The 23,413-nt window shown below is 40.0% G+C and overlaps 1 protein-coding gene across 2 annotated transcripts in view; it reads left to right on the forward strand.

Annotated features, from left to right (window-relative positions):
• The window catches only part of LOC128115850 (zinc finger protein 431-like), a 28,059-nt gene extending 11,554 nt beyond the window's left edge, over positions 1 to 16,505 (forward strand). For both annotated transcript variants that reach the window (XM_052746952.1, XM_052746953.1), the window contains 3 exons: positions 11,560 to 11,686; positions 11,887 to 11,947; positions 13,695 to 16,505. In XM_052746952.1, the coding sequence (XP_052602912.1) occupies positions 11,560 to 11,686; positions 11,887 to 11,947; positions 13,695 to 15,324 (1,818 nt within the window). In that variant the 3' untranslated portion in view covers positions 15,325 to 16,505. The remainder of the gene's footprint in view (positions 1 to 11,559; positions 11,687 to 11,886; positions 11,948 to 13,694) is intronic.
• The last annotated feature ends 6,908 nt before the right edge of the window (positions 16,506 to 23,413 follow it).

Genomic DNA, 23,413 nt, shown 5'->3' on the forward strand with positions numbered 1-23,413 from the left:
GTCATTACCAATAACAACTTGTAACCAACCACCCTAAACAATGGCAAATATCCATAAACCATTGAAAGACCAAAAATAACACACCCTAGCTCTTGGCCATGTGGGCATCCTGGAGCTGTTGGAGCTTATCTTTCACTACACCTGATTGGTTGACATAGAAACTTTATTCCCCAAGAAAGAGACAAAGATTATCTCTCTCTACTGTTAATAAATGTAATCCTCTTCAATTTTGTAGTAGTATGTTGGCCAGTGAGTCTATTTGTCCCTGACAGGTAAGGGTAGTCTGAGCTACTGGTTGGAAATCTTGGATGAACTGTGAGGAAAACCAGTGGTAAATAGCTAGGGAATTAGTCCTGCTGTTCCAGTGAATACACCTGCAGTTATGCCCAGGGCTGCTAGAAAGGGTATTACTTGGATTGCTTGTTTGTCATGCCATGCTGCTATGAATTTGGTGAAGGGAATTGGCAAGGGTTTTTCACCAGATACCACTCCTAAGTTAGGAAACAGGAATACCAGGGCACAAATCTCAGATCACCTAGCAGGTAATCAGTGATAAACTTGAATACCACATAGTATAGAGGCATTGTGAATGTTTGAATATAGGGCCTGCATAATAGTACCAAGGATAATGGTATTATTGCAGTCTGCAGAATCCAGGGTGCCCACAAGGTGTGTTCCTGAGAAGTTAAAGCAGTCTGTAATACCAAAGAGAGGAATGTGAGAGAGATAAGGGGTGGTAGTGACATTTGGCTTGGAGCAATTAACAAGTGGTAAAGTAAGAGAATCTAATAGGATAATGGGTGAGGCCACAAAAGGTGGATGAGAGTTTGACCCTGGAAAGACATACAGCCAGCATTTTCCAAAGAGGTCAGGCTGAGCATTATTCAATAGCTGATATGAAGTAGTTAAGGTCTGAAACAGAAGATGTGACAGGGAGGTGGGGTCAATATCATCAAAAAAAGGTGACATTGAGGACATAAGGACATTTGAGGAGCTTTGGACCACTTCTACTTTGTCTATACCTAGAGGTTGAGAGTGTGGGATGTGTACCCTCTATATTTTGAGTGTACCTCATGGGTGGCTGTGATAAGTGTTTTTGTAGAGCTTTCCAATGACTACCATTTCCCATCTAGGGTGCCATGGATCCTTAATCAGGATGTAAAAGATTCCCCATTCTTCATAAAAGACAGAGATTGCTTGCTTCCTCTATAATCAAACTAAAGATTACTGTTGGCACTGGCCAGTCAAAGACATGATTCCCATTCAGGACTGGTGAGCAGTCTTGAAACCCTATAACATGAGTGGTCTGGTTGAACTGTTGTGTATATGTTTCCTGAATGTCAAATTTCCATATGTGGAGTTCGCTAGTGATAGGGGTGAGTAGAAAGAAATAGAATGAGAAGAAGTAGGGCATGACCCAATAGGGTTGGGCTTGAATTTTTATGGATGTGTGAGGCCTCATTCTTCTGAGACTGGAGGCAGCCTGTTTGATTTTAGTATCTTCTGAAACTTAAGAGAGCAGTCTTGTTGGGGTCAAAACGTAAGAAGAAAGATTATCTTGAGTTAGTGGTATAAAAAGTTTGAGATAGGAAAGATGAATCCAGTGAGGGAAGCCCTTAACCTTAGCAGCAGTTGGGGTAGTAAGGATTACCCTGAATAGGCCTTTCCATTTTGGAGCAAGAGGAGGATGATCGTGACCTGGAGGAGAGAGGAGAACTAAGTTCCCAATGTTGATTCAAGAGGGAAGAGGATCTAGGACAGGCTGAAGCAAATGATGGTGGGTGAAGTTCCAAAGAAGAGTGCAAAGATAGTACAACAAAGGGGTAAGGAGATGATCAGGGAGAGATAACGGATGAGATGTGAGACCAGGAGGCATAATCTACACATGAGCTTGAAGGGGGCAATTATGAAGGATTTCTTTGGAAGGGCTCTTAATTGAAGGAGAACCAATGGTAGCTATTTTATCCAATCAGTATGGAGTTATTGGGAGAATTTGATAAGAATATTTTTGAGGGAACAATTGGTTCATTTGACCTTACCTAAAGACAGAATGGCAGGGGATGTGGAAGCACCATGGGATGTCAAGGTCTTTGGCTAGAGTTTGAGAGACTTGAGAAGTAAATTCGGGGCCATTATCTCGTTGAAGGTAAGTTGGAACTCCAAAACAGGCAATGATTTCCCTGGAAAGGAAATTAGAAACTGTGATCTTTTATTAGTTGTAGGAAAGCTTCTATCCATTCTGAGAATGTGTCTACAATGAATTAAAGGTATCTAAAATTGAGCTGCCATTCTGATCCAGGTAGGGATCCCCTGGCTTGGTGAGTGAGGAAAAGGGGGCTTGGATGCCCAGAGGTTAGATTAGAGGTTTGACAAATTTTACAAGAAGCCATGATAGTCTTTAGAAAGGACAGATCCTCAGAGGTAGGCTGTAGATAAGTTTTGATAAAGTGTGACAAAACCAGGCTATTGGAGTGAAAAATCTGATGTAAATAGGACAAAATTTGTTGAGTAGCTGATGATGATAATGAAGAGGTGGGTTGTGGCTGAATAAATCTTTCCTGCCCACCAGTACCTGAATAACCAGTCAGAGGCTTAATATTAATTACAAACTATTTAGTCTATGGCTCAGGCTTCTTGCTAGATAGCTATTATCTCTTAAATTAATCCAGTTGTATTAATCTCTTTTTGTCATGTGGCTATGGCATTACCAGTTTGCTGGCATGTTTCCCCTTGGGTGGTGGGTTGACATCTGCTCTGACTTTGCCCTTCTTCTCTCTGCATCTTTGCTTGGATTTCCTGCCTGGCTATAACCTATCTTACCATAGGCCAAAGCAGCTTTATTTATTAACCAATGGGAGCAACACATATTCATAACAGAAAGACTATCCCATAGCAGTGGGTTTTAAGATGAAAATACCTCATGGTGTGTGAGAGGGACCCAGGCTTCCAAGAGCTGCAGCTCTAGCTGCTTCACTACCTTGGTTTTTTTCCCTTGGAAATGATGAAATTGTTTGTTTGGTGTGATTGGCAGTGGACAATTCCTATGGTTGTGGGAAGATGAGAGGCTTCTAATAGGGCCATAATTTGGTCTGAATTGGTTATGGATCCTCCTTTTGTTGTTAATAGTCCCCATTCTTTTCAGATAGCTGCATGTGACAAGAGAGTCTGGAAAGCATACTTGGAGTCTTTATATGGGTTTGGGGATTGTCCCTTTGCTAATTGATAGGCATGGGTTACAGCTATTAATTCAGCCTGCTGATTTTTGTTGTGGGCTCAGAGGGTCCATGCTTCAACCACTATGGTGTCTGAGAAAATAGCATATCCTGCTTTACATACTCCTTCATATATGAAGAAGCTGCCATCTGTATACCATGTGTAAGTGGCCTGAGGTAGTGCTCCTTCCTGCATATGTATAGGATATGGTAATAACTCTTCTAGGATCTCAATGAATGAGTGAGATAGGGAGTATTTAGGATTAGTTGGGGGGAGAAGATTTGAAATGTTAAGAGGGTCCTGATCAGAGATTGTCATAACCCCCACTAGGTAGGTGTTATCCATTTGGAATTCATCTACATAGGCCCTAGCCTGATCCCAGACTCACCTATGCTCTTCTGGGAGGAGTTTTTGGCAAGAATCATATAAATATCATAAAGGGTAAGGTCACAGAATTGGACAATGTACTGGAATTTAGTAATTAATAAAGAATTGGCAGTATAGGACTCTAATCTTTTTTCTACTTGGGAGAATTCAGATAACAAGAAGGGGACATTTACCCTGACTAAACCATCCACCCCAGCAGCCTCTCACAAGGGAGAACTGGGGCTGGTTTTGATCAGGGAGGTACAGAAGGTCCCATAGAAGAGTGGGAATGAGTAGCAGGAGGACTCGGGGCTGTTGGTGGGTTGAAAGTGGGTGGTGGTGAGAGTTGACCTGGTGGGTGACCTGTCACTGAGGAGGGAGAAAGGGAAACTGAAGGGACTGGAGGAGAGGGAGCTGTGAGCTTGGTCTATAGGTGGGAGGCTCATTAGCTGGATCAAAGGCAATAGATTCATCCTATTCTGACTTCATAGCTAGCAGGAGCCGGGTGGGGGAACAGGAGGCACAGAGAGGCTTGGAGTGAAAGTAAGAGAAAGCTTTAACATAGAGGGTCTCTTTCCATTTCCCCAATAGCTCACAGTAGTTGTAAAGGTACCAAATAATAGTGGAATCTAGTGTGCTGTTATGTGGCCATTTAGATTGGTTAACTAAGGGATTTGAGGCCAAATGTTATTGCAAAAGCATACAAGTTTTAGGCCTTTCAAATTGGGTGTGAGGTGTAAAAGGCTTTAGATTTTCTAGGAGGCATCCCAAGGGGGAGTGGGAGAGTATGGAATGCTGAGTTCCCATTGATGAGAGAGGTGAAGGAAAAGGTCATTGCAACCTGCAGTTGTGGATATCCCCTGGACTCAGGGATAACCAAATGAGATCCAAGCTATTCAGAGGGTTGTCACTCAACTCAATGGGGGGTCAAGCATAGCCTGGCTAAGCCAGTGGAGAGACTCGAGTACCTGGTACCAGGGCTTTCACAGAGGAGAGAAGGCAATAGAAAATGGAGCTCTAGGGGGAAGGTCTCATCTAGAGGAAAGGGCTCGAAAAGGAGCCACAAAAGGCATGAGGGCCTAGAAAAGTTGTGGAATTATGGGCAGCTCCAAGGGAAGACAGAAGGAGAGGACAGGAGGGAATGTTATAACCCAATTTGGCCTAAAGAAACTGCCTGATTGCTGCTCCAAGGATGGTGGGGTGTAGCTGAAGAGGGCCAGCTATAGCCTTAGAGACCATTCCTGGGGGTATTTCCCCTTCCAAGTGTACTAGAGGGGTGCTGAACCCTCAACAGCCACTTCCCCTGACCCAGGGAAATGTTTACACTAACCAAAAGGGGAACCAACCTAATTGCTGCTGTTGGATGGAATGCTGAGAGATTGGTGAGCTGTAAGGTGAGTTCATTACAGATGGACTGGAGATAAGGGATATGATCTCAGTGTGGCTCAGACCTCAAGGGGAGAACACAGGCACCAAGGGAGTATATACTGGGTTTTGACACCAAAGTGTGAGTGTTATAGCTCTGAAGAGAAAGATATCCTGACTTTTGGGGAAGTCAAACTATACTCGGAGCTGCAATGGGACAGCTCTGGAGGGAAAGGTATCCCAGCTTATTAGGAAGTCAGGCTATACCTGAAGCTAGGGTGCAGTGGGGGATGGTCTTCCCATAGGAAGTAACAACTCTGCTCCTCTCCTAGAGAGAGCCATTAAAGCTGAGCTTTGTTCCACACCTCCTCTTAAGGGGGTTTCCCAGCAGAGCGCTGTTTCCTCTCATCTCTGGCCCAAAATGTTCCTTCTTCTGCTTCACTCTATTAAAGGGGAAACTGCAGCAGAAATATAGCAATCTCCTATGGCTCTGACAAAAAGTTGTTGCTTTTTTTTTCTGCTCAGCCCCCCTAAGGGAACGTCTCAGCAAAGGTTCTTCTGCTTTACACTGGCAAAAGATCTTCACCCAAAACTCCTTCATGAAAGATTTATTTGGGAAGGAGGAGTCCAGGAGAGTAGCTGCCTCTGCCAGCGTGGGAAAGGACAGCTAACAACTGAACAGGCAGAGGGCCTTATATAGGGATTCTTAGGGGACAAGTTTCTCCAGGGAGAAGATTTTTCTGCTCAGGGATTTATTGGTTTTGTTGGCCAGGGGCAGAGTTGTCTCTGGTTTCAGGGCCAAACTGTATTTCTTTCACTGGTCCTTTTAAGCTTTTTTGGCTCTAATTTCAGGGCCAGGGCATATTCACTGGCTCTGGTTCTAGGGTGAAAGTGTGTTTCTTTGGCTTTGGGTTCAGGGCTAAAGTGTTTCTTTCACTGGCTCTGGGTTCAGGACCAGGGTGCTAGAATTCACGCTCAGGGATTGGTTGGCTTTCCTGCTCAGGTATTGATTGGTTTTTTTGGTCAGGGGCAGAGTTGGCTCCAGTTTCATGGCCAAACTGTATTCCTTTCACTGGTCCTTTTTAGCTTTTTGACTCTAGTTTCAGGACCAGAACATATTTCTTTCGCTGGCTCTGGCTCTAGGGCCAAAGTGTGTTTCTTTGGCTCTGGTTTCAGGGTCAGGGTGTGTTTCTTAGGGTCTGGGTTCAGCTCTAAAGTGTCTTTCACTGGCTCTGGTTTCAGAACCAGGGTTGATTTCTTTCACTGGCTCTGGTTTCAGGACCAGGGTGGGTTTCTTTCACTGGCTCTGGTTTCAGGGCCAGGGTGGGTTTCTTTCATTAGCTCTGGTTTCAGGACCAGGGTGGGTTTCTTTGGCTGGCCCTTTTACCCTACAGCAGCTTCTTTCTCTTCTTGCCACTTAAGAAGTCACTAATCCAGGTTCCCATTTAATCCAGTTAAGGTGAATCATCAGTGTGCTAGAGAGTTTTATGTCAATTTGACAAAAGCTACAGTCATCTGAAAAGAGGGAACCCCAACTAAGATAATGCCTCCATAACATCTAGCTGAAGGCAAGCCTGCAAGGCATTTTCTTAATTAGTCATTGATGGGGAGGGCCCAGCCCACTGTGGATTATGCCATCCTTGGGCTGGTGGTACTGGATTCTATAAGAAAGCAGGCTGGGCAAGCAATGAGGTGTAAGCCAGTAAGCAGTACCTTCTGTGGCCTTTGCATCAGATCCTGCCTCCAGGATCCTGCCCTGTTTGAGTTCCTGTCTTCACTTCCTTCCTGTGCATGGGGAGTAGGAGACCTTGTGTGGAAACATACTTATTGTTGACTTTACAATGTAGTGAGCACACCTCAACTGCTTTTACGGTCTCCATGGAAAGCAGATTTGCTAATTTGTAGAGTCCTAGTTTTCTCTAGTATCTTCTCAAACTTCTTTTGTACTTGCCACTTAACAAGCAATTGTAGGATCCCTTTGGACTTATTTTGTCCAGATCATAACGTTGATGTTACTAATATATTTGCATGTAATGCCACAGTGTTCCAGTCATCTGTTAGTAAAGCTGTACTTAATGTATTTCCTGTTCTCATTTTTCAAAACTAACTATATTTTAATTGTGTTCTTCTGTCTGTTTGCCCTCATGTTCTGTTGATCTCCTTATTCTTTCCCAGACAATACAATCTTTAAGGTAGTTGTATTCAAAGTTTTGAAGTCAGATGATGTCACTGTGTGTGCTGTTTATTCAATCTTATGTTGATCATTTTTCATTCATGATGACCTTTTGCCATCACATTTCTGTTGCTGATGGCATAAATTATTAGACTTTTTATTGGACTTTCATTGAATCTATACCTCAAATTCTGAATTTTCATAATTGACATAATAGCCAAGATAACAGCAAACCACAGGGTTCCTTTCTACTCAAGGTTAGTCCAGCTCCCTGCTAAGGTAAGCCCATCTTCCATCAGTCACAAGTCCCAGTGGGATCCATACTTCTCAAAGATTCAATGTGCATTATTACACCACTTCTTTTAAAAGGCACTTTAATTAGATTAGCATGAATATAGGAGGAGATGGTGCATATGGACTAGGCAGATAGGTCCCCAAAATCAAAGGAATAGAGGAACAAATTTCATGGCCTCAAGCAGAGACAGTTGAGTCCATCCGTTTGTCTTTCCATACACATTATAACTGTGGAAGCCAAACATTGTCATCCAGTTGTTTCACCTTCTCTTTAGGCCCCAGACACAAGATGTTTCTTGGCCCCATTTTATCTCAGTTGAGTGTGATCCAGCTTGTGATTAGACAGATTTGAATATGGTCTGGATTGTGATCAGACAAATTTGTGGCTTTCCATGTTGGCTAGAATTTAAGACCTTCAGAATTTAATTACTTGCTAAAGTAATTAAACTGAATTTAAAACCTTAGCAGCCTTGGGTGGCACATCTGCATGGTTAGAAATGCACCCTCCAGATAGAGTCATCTCCAACAGTCACACTTAAGAACACCAAAAGATTGCCTTCATTGCTTCTATAACACCTGATCTCAGGTTTCCCAGGTTCTCTGAGAGAATTGGATAGGGACAGAAACACATGATAAAGCCATGCAATGAGAGAGAAAACAGGGACTTAGGAAGTTTTGAAATCTTATATTGTTTAGTCCCTTCTTAGATAGAGTAGGGAAGGTTATATTAAGAAAGCCTATAACCCCTCAAGAAGTACTGGCTCCCCCCGCTTTGAGGTGAATACTTTCTTCTTTTTGTTTCTCTCTCCTTCCTTCTCTCTTCCTCCCTCTCCTTGTTCTTACTCCCTGTTTTTCCTCAATTTCTTTCACTCTTTTCCTCTAGTGCTCTTTCTACTTAGGTTATATTTCTTTCATGGTTTATATTGCTCGAGCCTTAGGCTCCTGTCTTTGCTTGGTCTCCAATTAGTGGAAATAATTGTGTAAAATTAGGAAGTATGCCCTTGTGGATATAGGTGTGTCTTGTTTGTTAAGGTATATGTGGCCTTTGAGGTTTCAAAAGCCCAAGCCAAAAAGAGTGTTTCTGCCTCCTACTTATGTATTAGGATGTTAGTCTCAGCCCCATGCGTGCCTACCTTGATGTTTCCATTCATGATGATAATGGATTAATCCTCTGTATAATCAATCTCGAAATTAAAACCTGGAATTATAACAGTCACCTTGTTAATAGTGTTTTTTCACAGCAGCAGAACAGTAACTAAGATAGATTTTTTTTTGTACTATTTTGGCATATTGTATGTATGTATTCTTCCTGTGTCCTGTGAAAATGAGTAAGGCTAAATTAGAGAGTTATGGACAGCCTTGAAAAAACATGTAGTCTGTTGCTTGGTTATAACTGATGACTCATGCTGACCCAAAGAGTAAAAGAGCAACAGTAGGGGCAGAAATTAATGAAACCTGTGTGGTTTGGAAAGAAAAACAGCACTACAGAGTTTCAAGTGGCAGTCATGTGCTGAAACAGGCTGTAGTTGTCAGGGATATTAGGGCCATTAAAGGGAAAGCACCTGCTCTTCTTTGATAATATAGAAAAGATGTTGTGATATGAGTACCATGCACTAACCGTTTGTGCCACTGGAGCGTGCCCTGGGTAGGATGGGCACAAATCATGGGATGCTGGGCACTGACCAGAAGGAAAACCAGTGGAAGCCGTTAATATTCACTTGTCAAGTAGACCCAAATGAAGAGATGACATGACTTGTCAAATGGAATGCTTGTGGTGGTATACTTTCTACCTCATGATGAAAATAAAGAACAAAAGAAAAGATATTGCAGGGTTTCTTCCCAGCCAGCCAGCATTTAAATTGGGAAGGAAAAGGCAACAAGATTCCTATGCCCAGAAACCAACTTCATACAGAACTTGCTGCTGATCTGTTCTAATGCAGCATTGTCAATCCAAAGCTAGAACCCCTTGTAGACATATCATCTATATGTCCCATTTTTTTTTTGAAAGAAGAAAGATGTAACATTTCAAAGTCATGGAATCTTCCTCTGTGCTTTCAGTTCAGCACTGTTACAGCCATCTGTTTGACAAAGTCAAGGTCCCTGTGAGGAGACTGTGATAGTTCATTTTGTGAAGGTGTGAAAATGAAGCCTAGATTGCATTTATAGACCACTAAAGGTTGAAATGCACAAGCTTTGAGGCACCGACCATGAATAGCTACATGTAGGGAGTTGAAGGAGACAAAAAGAGAGAACAGGATGTGTGAAAAGTTGCAGAGAGAAAGAGCCATCTAAGCCCTTTGAAACTGAAGCTTCAGATGTCTGATTCAGAGCTACAGGATTTGGTGTCGGCCCAGCAGGTTTTCAGTCTTGCCTTGGTACAATCATTCCTACTTCTTTGAAATGGAAATGTATATTTTTTACCTTTGTGTGTTGCTTAGATATAATTTATTTTTTGACTTTAAGAGACTGCCTAGAGTGTCAGATGAAAATTTTTACATTTGAGAAGTGTTGGACTGTTACAAAATATGGGGATCTTTGGGGTTAGACTAAATGGATTTTGCATTATGGGTTGAGTGTGAGCTTATGACCTGCCTGAAAATGTGGGTTGAATGAAAAATCTTCCAAGTAAGAAGATGTATATGAGACTGTCTCTAGTTTGTGGTTTCATCAGGGTGCACATGGAACCTTTAGCATGAGGGGTCTGTTCAGAATGTTTGTACTCTGACCACAGAGGTGAAATTGAGCAGTCTCCTTTCTTCTCATACAGCCACACCATTACCACCATTACAGACTCCAACATTAAATAATATAAAATAAAATAGAAGCAATTGCTTTTCCTTGATAAGCCATTTTTTTCTGCACTGATATTTTTATTTTTTATATTTTTGGCTGATAGAATGAGGTTTTCATACATGTGAAGCCTTTGCTTTTATGCTGAGCTTTACCCACTTGTTCACTTTTAAACTTTGGCAGAAAGTATCATTTTTCTTTCCACTAGGATAGCATGCATTCATGACATTAATACAGAGATTCACTTGTGTCTACTTCCTGAGTTTTGGGACTAAATGTGTACACCATCTTCCCATCTTGTCCATCTCTTTTTTTGGGGGGGCGTTATTTCACTCATAGTTTTATTTAATAGTTCATCATCAGATGCACTAAGGGTAGAAACTCAAGCAGTGAAGGAACTTTGAGACAGGAGCTGATGTAGAAGCCATGGAGGGGTGCTGCTCACTGACTTGCTCATCATCGCTTGCTCAACCTGCTTTCCTATAGAAAGTAGGACCACTAGCCCAGGGATTGTACCACTCACAATTGTCCAACTGTTTTTGATGTCAGTAATTTTGATACAATTTTACTAATGTTTATATAATACTGTTGCTCTGCTTGCATGTGTAGCAGGAATCTTAAATGGTCTTATTAATAAAATCAAACCTGGAGCCAGGTATTGGGGTGAACTCTGGAAGATCAGAAGTAGAACAAGCCACAGCCACCTCACCTCACCAATTCCTCAGCTGATCCTGTTTCCTCAGACTGGAAGCCTCTGAGTCCTCATCCAGAATGGATCTCAGCTGAACTGCTTCTCAAAAGCCTAAAGCTTAACCAGCTTAGTTCCTGGTTTTCATGCCTTATATACCTTTTTGCTTTCTGCCATCACTTCCTGGGATTAAAGACTCACTTTCTGGGATTAAAGGCGTGTGTCATCATGCCTGGTTGTTTCCAATGTGGCCTTGAACTCACAGAGATCCAGACGGATTTCTGCCTCTGGAATGCTAGGATTAAAGGCGTGAGTGCCACCATTTTCAAGCCTCTGTATCTAGTGTCTGTTCTGTTCTCTGACGCCAGATAAGTTTATTAGGGTGCACAATATTTTGGGGAACACAATACCGCCACATGCATGTCCTTCTATATATGCAAGTCAACATTTCTCTTGCAATGCCATATACTATTCAGAGGGCCCAGAAATGAGACTCATAATCCTTCTTTTCTGTTTCCATCTAAAATGACTTGGTGATTGCATTTGAAATTCTGTGATTTGAATAAATTTGTTGAGCACACACAGTTATATAAATATTCTCAATGAGGTGTACATTTGCTATGTATTCAGTCTCACCATTTCTATTACATATGTGTGTGGGATACTTTAGGATGCAGTGACCTATGAAGATGTGCATGTGAACTTCACCCATGAAGAGTGGGCTTTGCTGGATCCTTCCCAGAAGAGACTCTACAAAGATGTGATGCTTGAAACCTACCAGAACCTCACTGATATAGGTGAGAATGTGAGCTTTCTGTCACTTTTTGACTTAAGGGCACAAGCCTTTCTTCAAGATTGGTGTTCCACTATGATTTTGACTGTAAAAGAGGAAGAATGTAGTAAATAAATCAGGCATGGTTCTAAGGATGACTGAAGATAACTGAAATGTTGCATAAATTCCAATAATATGTCATACAATTCTGTTACTATATTTTAGGCTACAAATGGGAAGACCAGAATATTGAAGAACATTGTCAAGGTTCTAGAAGACATGGAAGGTAATTTTCATGTGCAAACTGGTATATTTATTCCTCTGAAGAAATTTTAATGTGCCTTGATATTTAATGACAAGCAGCAGTGTAAATAATAACAGCTTTGTGATGAGTATTAAAGTCCTACAACATCAAGCACCTCAATTTGACATGCCTGATCTGTGTTTACAAGGTGTTCCTCTATGAAACAAGACAAGGAAACAACTCCCTAAAAGATGTCACCATATTAGAGAGGGAGAAGTGATAATGGTAATTGTTGTCACCTCAGCCTCTTTGGAACTCAAGCAGTGGTGAAGGAAGTTGCAAGGCTCTTCCCTGATCATTTGCTCATTTCCCTATGTGAGAGGACCTGGGTTTAACTTGAACTAACTGCATGGCAACTTACAACCATCAGTAACTCCAGGCCCAGTGGATACGAAGTCCTCTGCTGACCTTCAAGAACACCAGGCATGCATGTGGTGCACATACAATGTACATTTAAGCAAGACACTCATACACATAAAATAATAAAGTAAATATTATTTATTTATTTAATTTACATTGGTGTGAGGGTGTCAGATCAACTGGAACTGATGTTATAGACAGTTGTGAGTTGCCATGAAAGTGCTGCGAATTAAATCCGGGTTCTCTGGAAGAGCAGCCAGTGCTCTTAACTGCTGAGCTATCTCTCCAGTCCCCAATAAAGTAAATCTTAAAAACAAAAAAACAAAACAAACAAAAACTTAGAGCTTCAACACTAATAAATTTCCAATCTTAGTTGGGTGGTGGTGGCATACTATTTTAATCCTAGCACTTGGGAGACAGGCAGGCAGATCTCTGAGTTGGAGGCCAGTCTGGTCTACAGAGTGAGTTCTAGGATAGCCAGGGCCACACAGAGAAACCCTATCTACAAACCAAATATATATATTTGAAATGTTGTACGTCTTCACAAAGATGTATCTGCAGATTATCACAAATGTTAGTCTTGCTACATTCAGTATAAGCTTACTAAACAAGTAGTGGGAGGGACACAATTTAGGATTGACCTGAAGCACTCTTAAGATGTTCAGTATTAGTTAATTTCTCTCCCTACTTTTGTTTAATAGCACCTTTATACTAAAACAATTATTTTAATCAGCTTTTAAAACATGAATAAAATGAGGAATTCAGCAAATAGATAGCAAATGACATTTACATTTTTAGATTTTTAGCTCCCTTCATGTGTACTCAATAACCAACTAAATGAAAGGTGGTTGAAAAACTTAATGTTAACTTTTTTGAGTTAATGTTTTCATAAAATAAATAGTAATTTATATTAGCTACTGAGATTGTAATGCTAAGTTTTAGACACTATTTGAAATATTATATGAATACTTTTGTCATGTGTAAGTATATGATTTTTGTGCTCCTGTTGCAATAAACTTAAGTATTTTCATTAAAAAAAAAAGATGTCACCATATTAATCATATCTCCCTGAGATCCATCTTGTAGAACTATATCCATTTAGTTTCATTCCCTTCAAGTATTGTAAAGGCATTCAGATTGATTATGGGATTAGAGTATGTCCAAGAACTTTTATAAGCAAATTGTCCCTTAATTAAGGCAGTGTTACTCATATGCTTGAAGAGACTTAATGGTAGTGAGAAGGGCAGTTTATGAAAGTAAAATGTTATCATTGTGGAGAGATCATAATCCCTATACCACAACTCTATAATTAACAAAAAGTTAAACTGTTTGAATACAATGTGAAAACCTTTTGTTATTCCTTTAATAGGTATATCATCTGTCACTCTGGACACAAATCATGTGATTCTAAGGGATATGGAAAGAAGAAATGCACCTGTCTTTCTCCCAGAAACATTAGAAAACATGTAATAGTTCCCACTATGGGAAGACATGGTAATCCTGATACAAGTGTACAGTTAGTTGGATTTCCGACTTCATTGGGAATACATCAATATAAGTACCATGGAGAAAAGCCTTATAAGTGCAAGGAATATGGAAATTCTTCTGTCTGTCCTGGTTCATGTTGCACATGTAGTGTGACTCACACTAAAGGAAAATGTTACGAATGCAATCAGTGTTTTAAAGCTCTGAGTTCTTCCAGTTCTATTCAAAGATGTTTAAAAATTCATATGGCAAAAGGATGCCATAAACAAGAGCCATGTACTAAAGATTTTAACCATCATAAGAATCATCAAACACACAAAAGAACCCATAATGAAGAGACACCCTGTGAACGTAAACAATGTGATAAAACATTTAGACTTCATTCTACTTTACAATTACCCCAAAAAACTCATTTGAAAATAAAACCCTCTGAATATAATAAAGGCGAGAAATCCTTTGAATGTCACAGTCATCTTCAAGTACCTAAAACTCATACTGCAAAGAAACAATATGAATGTCATCAATGTGGAAAAACTTTTATACGTCCCAGTCATCTTAAAATACATGAAAGAATTCATACTGGTGAGAAACCTTATAAATGTAAACAATGTGATAAAGCCTTTGTAAGTACTGGTGACCTTCAAAAGCATGTAAAAAGTCATACTGGAGAGAAACCTTATGAATGTAAGCAATGTGGTAAAGCCTTTGCACGTAAAAGTCGTCTACACCGTCATGAAAGAGGTCATAATGGAGAGAAACCCTATGAATGTCAACAATGTGGTAAAGCCTTTGCAGATCCTAGTAATCTGAAACAACATAAAAGAAGTCATACTGGAGAGAAACCCTATGAATGTCATCAATGTGGTAAAGCCTTCGGAGATCCCAGTAATCTTAAACATCATAAAAAAAGTCATACTGGAGTGAAACCCTATGAATGTAGTCAATGTGATAAAGCCTTTGTAAGTAGTGGTGATCTCCAAAGGCATGAAAGGAGGCATACAGGAGAGAAACCCTATGTATGTAATCAGTGTGGTAAAGCCTTTGCATACCGCAATAATCTTCACCAACATGAAAGAAGTCATACAGGAGAGAAACCCTATGAATGTAAACAATGTGGAAAAGCCTTTGCATATCTTAGTAATCTTCAACAGCATAAAAAAAGTCATACTGGAGAGAAACCCTATGAATGTCATCAATGTGGTAAAGCATTTGCACATAAATATCATCTTCACAGTCATGAAAGAACTCATACTGGAGAGAAACCCTATGAATGTAACCAATGTGGTAAAGCTTTTGCATACTCCAGTAATTGTAAAAAACATGAAAGAAGTCACACTGGAGAGAAATCCTATGAATGTAATAAATGTGGTAAAGCCTTTGCACATCTCAACAGTCTTCAAAAGCATGAAATAGATCATATCAGAGAGAAACCCCATAGATGTAGTAAATGTGGCAAAGCTTTTGCATGTAACAGTCATCTGCAAAATCATGAAAGAAGACATACTAGAGAATAATCCCATGAATAAATGAGGTAAAGCTTTCTATACTAGGCAAAGACTCTATCATTTTGAAGATCCCAGAACTATGCGCTATCCAGCAAGACCATCAGCAGTGGTGAAGTGGAACCAGTCTGCTTAGAAGAGAAGCTGTATATGCTGCAGAGAGCTCAGCCCAAAAAATGACCCAAGCCCTTTGGAGAAGCCCGGGAGATTTTTAGTGGATTTCTGTCATTGAATGTGGTATTATTCATATTGTGGGAGTTTGTTTTCACTTTTTTCAGATTGTGACTGCCCTGCTTCTTCCTTTTTGAAGGGAGAAGGTATTTAGTTTAATTTTGATTTTTTTTTATTTTACATGAGCAATAGTTGAAAAGCTTTAAACTTTTAAAAAAGGTTTTGGGTTTTCAGTGAGACTGGACATTTTTAAAAAGAAATTTTAATGTTTTTAAATTTGTAGAAATTATGTGATTTTTAATAAACTATTTCTCTTTTAATGTAAGGTCTTGTAAATGAATAAGAAAGGAAAGGTTGAGGCTTCGTTGTGATATGTTTGTGTATCAAGTTGACAAGTTTGATTCCTAGTACCTACATCAAATGGCTCAGAACAGCTTATAAAGCCTTGTTCTGGAGATCTGATGTACTCTTCAGGCTTCCTTGCACACCAGGTATGGAAGTGGAGCAAATACAGATGTATATGCATGCACATATGTGTGTTGTATGACTCCATATATTTAAAAGAGCTTTCTTAATGTATATGTTATAAATTTTTTCAATAATTAAAAGAAAATAAGTTTAATTTTGGTGTATTGTCAGAACACCATCTGGGAAAGGAGTCATTTGAGAATTCTAAATGCTTATGTTAACACTCCAAGCAAACAAGACACAAGTCTTATGACCTCATTTTCTTCAAACCATGAAATTATTGTCCTTGGAATGTATTTTTGTGCTCCTCCCAGGTGTAGCAGGTAGGTGTGAGTTGACTTCAGATTACTCATTATTGTTTGCTGTTGTGATTCAGTGAAATGTTTGAACTGTCCTTTATATGCTTGTATGGAAAAACATGTTTTTGTCCCATGTGACTTGTTTTTAATCATTGTATACAGCTTGAACTCAGGAGAACTCTACTCATATGACCTTTATAACCTGCAAAGTATAAATTTTCTGGGGCATGGAATAAAGTTGACTATTGTATGAGACTTTAGTCCACAATTCTTGGCTCCAGTATTCCAGGTCCCACCACCTGTAGAGGGGTGAAAAGTAGCACTTGAACAGAAACCGCAAATCAGCTGCAAGTTAAGAGGTGGATGACCCTCATAGAAGGAGGTGAGTGAGAATTACGGGGCAGGAACCATGGGAGGCTTTGCTTTCTATTTAGGTAGTGCATCATGTTTTTAAAGAAAGGAGGAGCACAAGTATTCCAAATTGAATATGATTATAACTCCTGGTTTCCAGAAGAGAAATTTTAGATGAAGTTTTGGGACAGAGCCCAAAACAATATTGAAAAGACATATAAACAAGGAAAAGACCTTTACTCAATTTTGGGTCTTTTGGTCATTAATATGGACTATTATCAAACTAAGGAAGATAAGGAGGACATTAATCATGAAGGACTAACAGAGAATTCCTTGAATGAATATAAATTTTATGATCAAACTTTAAATTTTGTAAAAAAGAAAAAAAGGTGATTTTCCTTGTTCAGGAAAAATCAAAAGTAAAAATGTCATCACCTACATGTATGTTGGTGACAACTCCTTCAGCTACTTTACTGGAGCCTCCTTTACATACATATCCTCCATTTTCTGAAAATAACCCTGAAGCATGGGGTGAGTAATTTACTGATCAATCTAATCTTAAATTCTCTCCATTTGGGTGAAGACAGCCTATGATAAAGTTGACTTCATTTACAAATTCCTTCTGGCCTCATGAGGTGTGATTGGTATTTCCATTGCAGCTTCAGCAAAATCAAAATGTTTAGCACCTAATTATGCACTAACCAATTGATCTAAACTCTAAAAGGGGAGATGGCATTGGACTGTCCTCACATGCTATCTTGAGAGGCAAAAAATAACTATAGCTATTTGAATCCAGACCAAAGAGGCACATGTGTACCCTGTGGATCCTTTGTTGCCTTCAAACTTGCTTATTTACCCCACTAAATTGTCATCTACAGACATGATATAGCACAAGAGGATAAACCGTTGGAATGGATTGATTTATACCATAAAGGCCAGAAACTACTACCTGGCCAAGGGCAGATTTACAGCTAGGTTTACTTAGACCCACAGGTACTCCTCAAGATAAGCCTTCAATAGTTTTGGATTTAAAAGATTGCTGTTAAAGTATACTTATTTATCCTGATAACATGTATTTTGCTGTTTCTCTTCCCTCAATCATAAAGAACCTCTGCTCCAATATCAATGGAGTATATTTCATCAATGCATGAAAAACTCCCCTACTGTGTGTCACTACTATATAGGAAAGGTGTTAGAGTCTGAGAGGAAGGCTTTCCTTTAGGGTTATATCATTCAATATATAGATGATATCCTGTTTGCTAGCTCTAAAGAGGAGGAGCTACAATTCATATATGGTATGACTCAGGAATTACCAAACAAAACAGTGGACTTATTGCACTGAAATAGTACAAAGATCAGACACTGTACAGTGTTTAGAAAAACTGGTTACTACAACAACCATTTAACTACACAAACACAAAAAAATCCATTAGACAACTTAAAAACACTTAATGACTTTCAGAAATTCTTAGGGAGTATTAATTGCCTATGTTCTCCATGAAGAGTATATAGAAGTAACCAACCGTCTTATTAAATAAGAAACACAGAACCAATGCAAAGAAGAAAGCCAAGAGGTCAGAGCTAAGAGCTAAAACCTTACCCTTCCTCCTGCGGTGGTCCTACCTCTCCAAACCAGAGCTACCCCTGTGTTAAAGTCTTTATATGGAGTTTCTGTTCTGCCTTCTCATTGGTTGTAAACCCAACCACATGACCGCCTCATCATGGCCTGTCTGTATAGACCTCCAGATTTTCTATGATTGGCTGTATACTGGCTGTATCCCTGAACACACAGAGACTTACCTAGCTCTGCCTACCAAGTGCTGGGATTACAAGCATACGCCACCACTGCCCTGCTTTCCTATGGCTTGCTAATAGCTCTGACCCCCGGGCAACTTTATTTATTAACATACAAATAACATTTTAATACAAATAAAATATCACCATAAGAGTACCTGCTGATGCCCCAGACATTCTATTTAAAACTGTAGAAGGATAGTCATCATTGGATAGTTCTCACATATTACCCCCAGAGACAAAGTAAAAACTACAGGTATTTGAATCCAGACTAAAAGAGGCATTTTTTTTTTATTATTATGTGGGTTCTTGGCTCCTTTAAACTTACTTATTTTCCACACTAAATTGTCTCATACACTTAGAGCCAAAAGTATAAACCTTTGGAATGGATTTATTTACACCAGTGTGTGTGTATGTGGGGGAACCACTACCAGTTTTCCTTAGTCATGTTGCTCAATTAGTAAATCAGGGCATGACTCAATATCAAAAACTATGGATTTGATTGTTGCTGTATTTTTACTACCCTTAACTAACAATCAGTATTTAAGTATGTTAAAGAACTTTATGGACTTTCAAATCATTTGCAATTTGCTATGGAAAGATAGAAAATCATTATCCTCCTGGCAAGATAGGGGTTTTCTCATATGACCTGAATTTATGATTACAAAAATTTTTCAGCCTTCTCTCATTACACAAGCAGAAACTTATTTTATTGATGGTTTATCTAATGGATTAGGAAGGATTCATAGTCCAGATATTCATCAGTCTATTAATACTTCTCTTTCTGAGCTTATCAAGTGGAACTGGTTGTTTTGATTTATATATTACAGTATGAGTAATTCTTGGTGTGCTCCAATATAAGTTGTTAGTCCCTTGATTACATAGGGTCATGCAGCCTGTTTGAATGTTTTAAGAAATTTGTAATTACAATTACATCATTTGGCCTTTCTATTTTTTCCCCAGCCTTTCATATATCTCTTTTTGCTTTCCAATTTATGGCCTCATTTCACTTTTATTGTTCCTATTTGAATTTGACCTAAGGTTGGTTTTTGAGAACTTCTGAGGTCTGAGGCAAACATACTGCACTAGACATTGAGTGTGTAATGGACTGTGCATACTCAGGACCCTATACCTAAGGAGAAAAAACAATATTCTGGGAGACTGGAACAAATACTACTTTAAATGCAAATTTCCAGTACAGGTTCCCTGTCTGGTCCTGGATAGAACTGGGAATGTCTGTGCTCTGAGTCATTTCATCTCAGATCATAATGTAGGGGTGTTGCTATTCTAGTGAGGCCTCTCTAGCTGGGTGGTACTTGCCAAAGTAGGTCTCTGAACAGGACTTGCAATTGGGAGCAGCAGCAAGGAGCAGTGTGCTGATTCTTTCTAATATGTACTGCTACATATCTGAGTACCTGAGCTACACTGCTTTCCCAGGAATACATTTTAGGAGGTATATCAGTCAGATTTCACTTTATGTATAATACACAATGTAGCAGGACTCAGGTGTTAAATTATCTTTAAACATTGTTTTGTGAGCCTGTTTTGGTGGTGTGTGCCTTTCTCCCAAGCACTACGGAGGCAGAACAGGAGGATCTCTGAATTCAAGACCACCCTAGTCTCCATTGCAAGTTCCAGAACAGCTATGGCTCCTACTCAGAGAGAAACTCTTTCTTGAAAAACCAAACAAACAAACAAAACCTACAACAACATGGGAGAGAGGCACTGATCTAAGGAGAAAAATGGTCCCTGCTCCAGGTCATTAAATTCCCACCATAGAGAAGTAGATTTTTGAGTAAACAAAGATTTTAAAGGGTGGGTAGTTTAAAAAGATTTAAATTCCTTGTTCCCAAAATAAGCTTAATAGTATATGATGGAAAAGGCTCATATTTGGTATTTATTTCACAAATCCTTTTCTCTCTTTTCTAAAACACTTTTCTTGAAACTCATTAAGATGTTAGCACTCTGTACTATGAGGAACATGCCTGACTTCATTTTGAAGGCAAGTGCCATTGTGCTGTACTGTTAAAAATAAGTTTCTATTTACTGTGACAATTGAGTTGCTCTCTGTTTCATGGAACCAGACATTCTCCCAACCATGACCTTGATTTGTGTTTTGAGAATACTTTTACTCTTTCTGACCCTCCCTAATCACATGGTGACCTCATGATTTTTTAAACATTTTTGTATTTCCTTGTTGTCTGTCCCCTTGTCTCTCTTCTGTAATGTTACTTGTGATTCCACGCCTTAAAAGGGGCCCATGAGATGGATTCAGGGCTCTCTCTTTAGCCTGACTTAGGAGGCAGTAATTGGCTAGCACTTGGATACACCCTAATAAAAAAAATCAAGCTTGCCGGGCGGTGGTGGCGCACGCCTTTAATCCCAGCACTCGGGAGGCAGAGCCAGGCGGATCTCTGTGAGTTCGAGGCCAGCCTGGTCTCCAAAGCGAGTTCCAGGAAAGGCGCAAAGCTACACAGAGAAACCCTGTCTCGAAAAACCAAAAAAAAAAAAAAAAAAAAAAAAAAAAAAAAAAAAAATCAAGCTTGCTTCGAATTTGGCTCAAATTGTGGTAGTGTTCTTATTTTCACTGTTGGGATTAATACTATCATGGAATGGAGACTGCAGTGGGGAAGGGAATACTTATTCATAACAGTTGATCAATAATCCTGAGCCAGGTCATTAGTACAAGGAATTAATTAATTATTGCATCTTTTTTTTTTTTTTTTTTTTTTTTTTTTGGTTTTTCGAGACAGGGTTTCTCTGTGTAGCTTCATGCCTTTCCTGGAGCTCGTTTTGGAGACCAGGCTGGCCTCAAACTCACAGAGATCCGCCTGCCTCTGCCTCCCGAGTGCTGGGATTAAAGGCATGCGCCACCACCACCCGGCTGCATCTTTTTTATTAGTGTCTTAGTGTTACTATTGCTATCACAGAACACCATGACCAAAAAGCAAGTTGAGTGGGAAAGGGTTTATTTAGCTAACACTTCCACAGCAGCGCTGTTCATCACTGAAGGAAGTCAAGAAAAGAACTAAATCAGGGCAGGATCCTGGATGCAGGAGCTGCTGATGCAGGAGCCATGGAAGGGTGCTGTTTACTGGTTTGCTTCTCATGGTTTGTTCAGCCTGCTTTCTTATAGAATCATGGCATCATCCACCATGGGCTGTGTCCTCTTTCATTGATTACCAATTGAGAGAATGCCTTACAGCTGGATGTCATGGAGGCATTTTCTCAACTGAGGCACCTTCCTCTCTGATGACTCTAGTTTGTGTCAAGTTGACACACAAAACCAGCCAGTACAAGTAGTATGTCTTAAAGTGGGTCTCCCTGCTTTCTGGGGTTGTTCCTTGGCCAAAACATTGGCCTGTCCTTATTGGAATGCTAGATCTGCAGGCTGGAGATTCAGTTCTCCTGGCCACATTGTTTTTCTTAACAGGCCTTCATTACTACTTTTAATTTCCCATCTTCCTAAATCCCCTAGCATCAAAGACCAGAACTCTAAAACCACTTTTGGTGTAATATGGCCCCAGACCTTAGGCACAATTGACTCCATGAAGTAAGTGCAATCCAGCATGTAAAACTCAGCAAGTAGACAACACTACCACCAAAACTAAAACAAAGGCATACTCCAGCAAAGTCCAAAGTTTTGTGAAAGTCTCTAAGTGTCCTAACTTAGCTTTTTAGCTTCTGTAATTCTGCTTCTGGCTAACTGTTCTAGTTAACTGAAGCATGCTAACCTAGAATATGGGTTTTGTGCCTAAAAGCTCAGGCTGAGAAGGGCTTGGGGTTACAGTGGGATCCCGATCACCATTGTAGTTACTGGCCGGCTAATAAAGACTTTATATTGGCTTAAATTCATGACTGAGAAGTCTTTTCTGGTGGATAACTCATATTTCTGGAGGTCCCTCCAAGATCCCCAGAGATCAGACCTTGAAACATGGGAGGTCTCAGAATCTCTTAGAACAGTTAGGAAGAGTTTGGTGGTCTAGAAACTTGTAGGGGGTAAAACCTGAGTTACATATCAAGACTCTCTTTGATCACTTGCTGTCAAATGCTTAGAAGGGTCTTGTCTGTCACCTCTAGCAGTAAGTATGGTCAAACTATCTTCTGTTTGGATACTGTCTTAAGGTTATTAATGCTGTGATAAAATGCCACGACAAAAGCAACTTGAGGAGGAAAGGTGTCAGGACAAATCTCTCTCACCCGCTAGTCCCACAGCCACTCAGGCCCAAGTAAACACACAGAGACTTATATTGTTTACAAACTGTATGGCCATTAGCTCAAGCTTATTACAGACTGGCTCTTACACTTAAATTAACCCATAATTCTTATTTATGTTTAGCCACATGGCTTGGTACCTTTTCTCAGTTCTGCCTTCACAACTTGCTTCCTCTGTGTCTGGATGGAGACTCCTAACTCAGCCTTCCTCTTCCCAGAATTCCCTTCTCTGCTTGTCCTGCCTGTACTTCCTGCCTGGCTACTGGCCAATCAGCACTTTATGTATTAACCAATCAGAGCAACACATTCACAGCATACAGAGCGATATCCACAGCAGAATGGATCTATTCTGCTTACATGTTCAGATCACTGCTCACCACTAAAAGAAGTCAGGCCAGGAACTCAAACAGGGCAGGAACCTGGAGGCAGGATTTAAAGCAGAGGCAATGGAGGGGTACTGCATTCTGGCTTGCTCTCCATTGCTTGCTAAGCCTGCTTTTTATAGAACCAAGAATCACCAGCCCAGGGATAGCATCATCCACAATGGGCTGGAGCCTCTCCCCTCAATTACTAATTAAGAAATGCTCCACAGGCTTGTCTATAGCCTAGTCTAATGGAGACATTTTTCTCAATTGCAGTTCTGTCCGCCCAGATGACTATCCTGTGTCAAGTTGGCATAAAATTAGCCAGCACATGGGAGGGGGAATTGACAGATTTCCATTAAAATCTAGAACAAGGCAAGGTTGGCCATTCTCTTCACTCTTACTCAATATAGTATTTGAAGACTGAGCTAGAGCAATAAA

Source organism: Peromyscus californicus, unplaced genomic scaffold (assembly GCF_007827085.1).
Source record: "Peromyscus californicus insignis strain IS unplaced genomic scaffold, ASM782708v3 Scaffold_1__1_contigs__length_55948999, whole genome shotgun sequence".
In the NCBI taxonomy this organism is placed as follows: domain Eukaryota; kingdom Metazoa; phylum Chordata; class Mammalia; order Rodentia; family Cricetidae; genus Peromyscus; species Peromyscus californicus.